The sequence below is a fragment of the Mandrillus leucophaeus genome, unplaced genomic scaffold (assembly GCF_000951045.1).
Source record: "Mandrillus leucophaeus isolate KB7577 unplaced genomic scaffold, Mleu.le_1.0 Scaffold120, whole genome shotgun sequence".
Taxonomy (NCBI): domain Eukaryota; kingdom Metazoa; phylum Chordata; class Mammalia; order Primates; family Cercopithecidae; genus Mandrillus; species Mandrillus leucophaeus.
In genome coordinates, this window is record NW_012100321.1 from 635,636 (window position 1) to 643,306 (window position 7,671).

At 54.1% G+C, this 7,671-nt stretch overlaps 1 protein-coding gene across 4 annotated transcripts in view; it reads right to left on the reverse strand.

The window, feature by feature from the left end:
- Nucleotides 1–1,242: 1,242 nt before the first annotated feature.
- The window catches only part of AP2S1 (adaptor-related protein complex 2, sigma 1 subunit), a 12,527-nt gene continuing 6,098 nt past the window's right edge, over nucleotides 1,243–7,671 (reverse strand). For 3 of the 4 annotated variants that reach the window (XM_011969692.1, XM_011969685.1, XM_011969676.1), the window contains exons 3-5: nucleotides 2,525–2,638; nucleotides 1,833–1,892; nucleotides 1,243–1,630 (exon numbers count right to left, since the gene is read on the reverse strand). In XM_011969692.1, the coding sequence (XP_011825082.1) occupies nucleotides 1,529–1,630; nucleotides 1,833–1,892; nucleotides 2,525–2,638 (276 nt within the window). In that variant the 3' untranslated portion in view covers nucleotides 1,243–1,528. The remainder of the gene's footprint in view (nucleotides 1,631–1,832; nucleotides 1,893–2,524; nucleotides 2,639–7,671) is intronic. The other variant, XM_011969700.1, reaches the window with a different exon arrangement.

Here is a 7,671-nt window from a genome sequence, read left to right on the forward strand (position 1 = left end):
CCCGAAGTGCTGGGATTACAGGCGTGAGCCACAGCGCCTAGCCTAATTTTTATATTTTTAGTAGAGACAGGATTTCACCATGTTGGCCAGGATGATCTCAATCTCCTGACCTCGTGATTCGCCCGCCTCAGCCTCCCGAAGTGTTGGGATTACAGGTGTGAGCCACGGCGCCCGGCCCAATTTTTGTATTTTTAGTAGAGACAGGGTTTCACCATGTTGACCAGGATGGTCTCGATCTCCTGACCTCGTGATCCACCCGCCTCAGCCTCCCAAAGTGCTGGGATTACAGGCGTGAGTCACAGCGCCCGGCCTGGTCATCTTTTAATGTTCTTGGGCTTGATGATCTCACTTGGAAAATGGAGATAATAACAGTCCCGTCCTTGGGTGCATGGGATGGCTCATGCTTGTAATCCCAACACTTTGGGAGGCCAAGGTAGGAAGATCGCTTGAGCCAGGAGTTCCAGACTAGCCTGGGCAACAGGGAGAGCCCTCGTCTCAGGACGAGGCAGTCTGATCACTTGAGGTCAGGAGTTTGAGACCAGCCTGGCCAACACATGGTGAAACCTTATCTCTACTAAAAATACAAAAAATTATCTGGGCATGGTGGCACACGCCTATAATCTCAGCTACTTGGGAGGCTGAGGCAGGAGAATCACTTGAAACTGGGAGGCGGAGGTTACAGTGAGCCAAGCTAGTGCCATTGCACTCTAGCCTGGGCAAAAAGAGTGAAACTCCGTCTCAAAAAAGAAAAATTAACCAGGCGTGGTAGTACACCTCTGTAGTCCCAGCTACTTGGGAGGCTGAGGTGGGAGGATCAACTGCGCCCAGGAGGTCAAGGTTGTAGTGACCCACGGTCCTGCCACTGCACTCCAGCCTGAGCAATAGAGTGAGACCATGTCTCAAAAAAAAAAAAAAAAAAAAAGTCCCACGCTCATCATCTAGTGAGCTTTAAGTAAGGTAAGACACGTCAATTATTAGAACAATGCCTGGGAGAGGGTGAGTGCCATTCAGCACTAGCTGAGGATTGTTATTTTAGTCACAAGTGCCTGGAATCTAAACCTATCACCCCTTCCAGCCTGGGGGCCCTTGGTGGGCAGGAGCAGGTCTGAAGAGCACCCGGGTGTCTCACCTTGCTCAGCACAATGAGGGGTGTTTGTTGACTGACTGACTGATGGACTGAAGGCAGGGCATCCTGGGTATCTGGTTCCCAGGGGAGACAGGCAAGGGCTCAAAGACGGCAAGGCCAGGCAGGACCACAGGTTTATTGGGGGCTCCACGCACACACGCTCACGGCATCACACGACAGCAGCACGGTTACTCGGGACACACACAGTGGCCTCTGCCCACAGCCAGGGCCCAGAGGCAGTGGGGTGCAGTCTCCTCCCTTGCGGCCCAGACCCAGCTGGGTCCCCTCCTCCTGGGCGGCTGAGGGAGGGACTGCTGGGTTGGCGACGGGCCTGGAAAGGGGAAGCGAGCAGGTGAGTCCAGGAGGGGCCGGGGCCGGGGCCAGGGTGGGGCTCGTCTGCCCTCACTCCAGGGACTGTAGCATCAGCAGCTGTTTCAGCACCTTCGTCTGGCTGGTCTCTCGGATTTCGCCGGCCAGGAACATCTCGTCCACGACCGTGTAAACCTGTGTGAGGGGAGACCCTGGGGTGAGAGGAGGCCCTCTGGGATGCTGGCCCGGACCCTGGAAGCTGGGGCTCTGATGCCCCTCGAGCCGGAACACAGACCTCAGCAGAGGCTCTGGGTGGCTAGTGTACCACGGGTCCCCCTCTGTTCCCCTCTGTCCCCCTCCTCCGGGTCCTTCAGCCTCCTCTTCACCAGGAGCCTACCTTGTAGAAATTGAACACCAGGTCCAGTTCACAGACATTGTGGAAATATTCATTTAAGACCTGGGAGAGGAAGGCAGAGATGGTAAGAGATGGGCAGGGAGAGAGCCACACATGCACAGGGATGAGAACAAGGTCATCAGAAAGAGATGGCAAAAAAAGAGACCAAGGGGGAGGCAGGGGAGAGAGAGACAGTGATAGGGGGAGAGGCAAGGACACACACAGAGAGAAACAAAAGCCAAGATCGATGCAAAGAGATGGTAAAAGGTCAGGTGCGGTGGCTCACACCTGTAATCCTAGCACTTTGGGAGGCTAAAGCAGAAGGATCACTTGAGGTTAGGAGTACAAGACCAGCCTGGTCAACATGGTGAAACCCCATCTCTACTAAAAATACAAAAATTAGCTGGGCATAGTGGCACGCGCCTGTAATCCCAGCTACTTAGGAGGCTGAGGCAGGAGAATCACTTTAACCTGGGAGGTGGAGGCTGCAATGAGCCAAGATTGCACCACCGCCCTCCAGCCTGGGTGACAGAGCAAGACTCCGTCTCAAAAAACAAGAAAGAAAAGAAATGGAGAGAGTCCCAGCCACCGCAGAGGGGAGGACTCAGGAGGGACCAGGGCGGGTTCCCAATCCTCGGGGGCCACTCCAGGACTGCCCGCCTGCCTCCCCACCTCACCTCCCCCTCCTGCCATACCTCCACGAAGTTGTGAATGGCCTCCAGGTAAGCCAGGTTGTTGTCATTGACGTCCACACAGATGCAGAAGTAGAGGCCAGCATAGCGGCGGTAGATGATCTTAAAGTTCCGGAACTGCAGAACAGAGAGGCTGTCAGCAACGCAGCTTGCCGGGACCCAACGTGCCAGATACGGTGGGGCCAAAACATTCAGTCCTTCACTCCACACGTGGTCCCAAGGCCCAGCTCTGCGCCTGGCCCTGTGCTGGGGTCACAGCAGTGACCGAGACAGCCCTAACCCTGCTCGTGGTACAGTGGGGGCAGGCATCCCCAGAGTGGACAGGACTGGGCTGTGAGAACCCAAAGAGGGGGCCTAACTCCCTCTGATCCTGGGGAGTCAGGGGGGGCTTCCTGGAGGAGCAGGTATCGGAGCTGAGACCTGGAGGATAGGCAGGAATGTTCCAAGCAGATAGCAAAAGCCCAGGGCTGGGCGGGAGCCTGACATGTTCAACAGCATCCATGCAACCTTGCCACTCCTTTCTGTGACTTCCTGCTACCTCTGGAGACAGTCACGTTCCTTAGCCTGGAATTAATTAACTCAATTATTTAACAAATACTTCCTGAGCAGCTACTCTATGCCAGGCCTGTGATAGGCAGTGCGGGGAGGAGGGTCACCACTGTCACCAAGACGAACCTGGGTCCTTGTCCTGCCCTCACTGAAATGTGATATATATGGTTAGCATAGTAACACAGATACACACCGTGAACAAATATGCCAGGATCAGGGACACGGATTCTAATTTTATGCATGTGTTAAGTAGATAGAGACAGATACATATATATGCATACTGGGTTGCAAAGTACAATGTCTTTGGCCAAAACCTGAAAATCCCAGTTCAGTTCTATATGTTCTCAATGTGAGGTCCATTACCAAAAAAAAAAAAAAAAAAAAAAATCTGAGCACTCCAGGAGGCCAAGCGAGAGGATCACTTGAGCCCAGGAGTTTCAGGCCAGCTTGGGCAACATGGTGAAACCCCGTCTATACAAAAATATAAAAAGTAGCTGGGTATGGTGGCGTGTACCTGCGGTCCCAGCTACTCGGGAGGCTGAGGTGGGAGGATGACCTGAGCCTGGGAGGTCAAGGCTGCTGTGAGCCATGTTCACATCACTGCGATCCAGCCTGGGAGGCAGATACCCTGTCTCAAAAAACTCACAAAAACAGCAGCTGTAGGTCTGGGGTGTGTGTGTGGCGCCACCTGCTGGCAGCTATGAGTGCCAGCATCAGCCCTCGGCTTTTTTTTTTTTTTTTTTTTTTTTGAGTCTTGCTCCGACGCTAGGCTGGAGTGCAGTGGTGGGATCTCGGCACACTGCAATCTCCGCCTCCTGGGTTCAAGCGATTCTCCTACCTCAGTCTCCTAAGTAGCTGGGATTACAGGTGTGCCACCACACCCAGCTAATAGCTTTTTACTCATTTTTTCAGCTCAATCTCTTGTTCATTGCTATTCCAAGCATGTTTACAGGGATTTTTTGGTTTTTTTTGAGACGGAGTCTCACTCTGTTGCCCAAACCGGAGTGCAGTGGCACGATCTCAGCCCACTGCAACCTCCGCCTCCCAGGTTCAAGTGATTCTCCGATCTCAACCTCCTGAGTAGCTAGGAATACAGGTGTGCACCACCATGCCTGGCTAATTTTTGTATTTTCAGTAGAGATGAGGTTTCACCATGTTGGCCAGACTGGTCTCCAACTCCTGACCTCAGATGATCCACATGCCTCTGCCTCCCAAAGGGCTGGGATTACAGGCATGAGCCACTGCGCCTGGCCTGAGTCTGTTCTTCTGGTGCGATTACAGTAAGGTCTACATATAACCCACAGGTAAATGACCTGACACTGATCAGCAGTGCTCCTCTCTTCTTGCAATCCAGCTTTTCTGACTCTCACCCTCCTCCGCCTCCAGCTACTGCTCCATCTTTCCAGCCTCCCCTTCCTGTTTTAAATTTCGAGGCTTCTCAGGGATCTGCTGCAGACCCCCGTATCTCCTCCAGCTATATTCTCTCACAGAAGCACATTCTCTCATCCTGCAGGCTGGGGCAGGTGTCCCCTCTGAACACCCCACGTCACTGCCCCACCCCTGCCCCGCCCCAGCCTGACCACTGCCAGTCGTCACTGTATGGGGATGGGTCTGTCTCCCCATTGGACTGTGAGGGAAGCTGGAGCTGTCACACTGTGTCCTCCGTGCCGCCCTGCAAAGGGCTGACACAGGATAATGGCCCCCAAAGATGTCCACATCCTAATCCCAGACCCTGTGAATATGGGACCTTATATGGCAAAAGGGACTCTGCAGTCCCTTAACTTGTGATGAAGTTAAGAAGCATGAGATGGGGCGATAATCCCAGATGGTTCAGGCAGGAGCAATGTCATCACAGGGCTGCTAATAAGGGAAAGTGGGAGGCGGGACAGTGCGAGTGAGAGAGAGATTGGAAGATGGCCAGGTGCCCGGCCTCACGCCTATCATCCCAGCACTTTCGGAGGCCAAGGCTTGAGCTCAGGAGTTCAAGGGCAGTCTAGGCAACATATCAGGACCCCATCTCCATAAAACATACAAAAAATTAGTTGGGCGTGGTGGAAGGTACCTGTAGTCCCAGCTACTCAGGAGTCTGAGGTGGGAGGATCCCTTGAGCCTGGGAGGCGGAGGCTGCAGTGAGCTTTGATTGCACCACTGCACTCCAGCCTGGGATACAGAGTGAGACTCTGTCTCAAATAATAATAATAATAACAGGAGGGATAGCCCGCATCTTCCAGCTGCCTACTCCTCCCTTTGATCTTCACTCACAAGTCCCCTCCAGGAAGCCCTCCAGACCCCCAGGCTGGGTCAGGTGCCCTTCCCCAACCAGGCTCCTGGATCCCAGCCCAGGCCACTCTGGTTGTCACTGTCTACGGACACGCTTGTGTTCCCTCCTGGGCTGTGAGTCCCAAGAAGGCAGCACAAGGCTGTCTCAGTGGCCGCTGTGAACCCAGTACTGGGCTGATCACGAGGAGGCATGCAGAAACATTGGGTGAACACATGCACAAAGGAACAGCGGAATGAATGGGCAGGCCTGGATCCTGGAGGCACGGAGGAACTCAAGAGCTGAGCGTCAGCCTCCTCTGTCACATTCTCATCTGCCCAGCCCGCCTTTCTGGCTGCTCCTATATCACTGGGCCTCACTGACCCCTCCTGGGCCCCAGCCCTCAGCACAGGACCGGCCACTACACCAGCAGCAAGGTGCCCACACAGCCAGAGCACCCGACACCCAGTTCCTCTCCCCCTTCCCACCTGCTGCTCTTGTGAGAACACCAGTGACCTCCTCCTGGAGAGGCAGGTCCAACCCTTTCCCCCTCCGGGCTTCTGGGACACCCAGTCTCTTGGTTCTCCTCTCCCTCCTCGTCTCCCTGACTGCAGATGTGGCCCTCTGGTGCTCTCCTCAGTCTATCCTCACTTCCCTGGTGAGTTCCTTGGCCTCGGTGTCCCTCTTCGTGCAGAAATGCTGTTTCCATATCCTACTCAGCTCTCTCCAAGAACCCTGACTCGTCACTTCTTCCTGGACATCTCTGCTGGGATGTGGACGATACCCGGGGCCTGACCCCCAACACCTCCCTCCTGATCTTCACCTCCACTTGCCCTTCCCATCTGCCCATCTCAGATAATGACAGCTCCATCCTACCCAGGGGCTCAAGTGGGAAACCTAACTGTCGCCCTGGCTCTGCCTTCTCTCACATTCCATGTCCAATTCTTGGCCATTCAGCTGGGTCCACCTCCAAAACGCTCCTGGCTACCCCGACGGCTTCCATGCTGGTCCAGTCACCAGCATCCCCCACCTGGACGACTGTAGCCACCTCTCTCCGAGCAGTCTCCTGCTCTGCTCTTGCCCTATAGGGCAGCCTCAAGTTGGCCCATGGCCCTGCTCTGCTCAAAAACCTCCGTGGTTCAAGACCAGCCTGGACAACATAGCAAGACCGCATCTCTACAAAAAATTTAAAAATTAGCCAGGCATGGTTGCTCATGGTTGCAATCCTAGCACTTTGGAAAGCCACAGTGGGTGGACCGCTTGAGCTCAGGAGTTCAAGACCAGCCTGGGCAACATGGAGAAACCCCGTCTCTACCAAAAGTATAAAAACTAGCAGGGCGTTGGTGGCACATGCCAATGGTCCCAGCTACTCAGGAGGCTGAGGTGGGAGAACCGCTTGAGCCCGAGAGGCGGAGGTTGCAGTGAGCTGAGATTGCGCCACTGCACTCCAGCCTAGGTGACAGAGTGAGAACCCATCTCAAAAGAAAAAAAAAATTTAAAATTAGATGGGCATGGAGGTGCATGCCTGTAGTCCCAGCCACTTGGAAAGCTGAGGCAGGAGGCTTGCTTGAGCCTGGGAGGGTAGAGTGAGCTGTAATTGTACCACTGTACTCCAGCCTGGGAGACAGAGCAAGATCGTGTCACTAAAAAACACCAAAAAACAAAATCAACCTTTCTACGGCTCCCATCTGACTCAGAGTAAGAGCCCAAGTCTTCCCTGCAACCCTGCACCAACAGATTACCCTGTTATCTTCTCTTTCATCTCTTCCCCTTCCTCGCTGGCATTCCTGCTATCCCTGGAACGCCCTAAGCATTCTCCTGCCTCGGGGACTTTGTACTTGCTGTTCCCTTGGCTTGAAATGTTCCTCTCAGACACTGGTTCCTTCCTCCCTCTTAAGTCCTTCAGGTCTTGGTCCAGTGTCACCTTTTCAGCAATGCCATCCTGACCAAACCATTGAAATCTGCACCCGGGCTGGGCGCAGTGGCTCATGCCTGTAATCCCAGCACTTTGGGATGCGAGGCAGGCAGGTCACTTGAGCTCAAGAGTTTGAGACCAGCCTGGGCAACATGGTAAGACCCTGTTGCTACCAAAAATACCAATATTAGCTGGGCTTGGTAGAGCCCAAGCCTGTAGTCCCAGCTACTCAAGAGGCTGAGGTGGGAGGACGGCTTAAACCCAGGAAGTTAAGGCCGCTGTGAGCCATGTTCGTGCCACTGCACTGCCGCCTGGGTGATAGAATGAGTTCCTGTTTCAAAAAAAATTTTTTTAAAGAGGGCTGGGTGCAGTGGCTCACACCTGTAATCCCAGCACTTTAGGAAGCCAAGGTGGGTGGATCACTTGAGA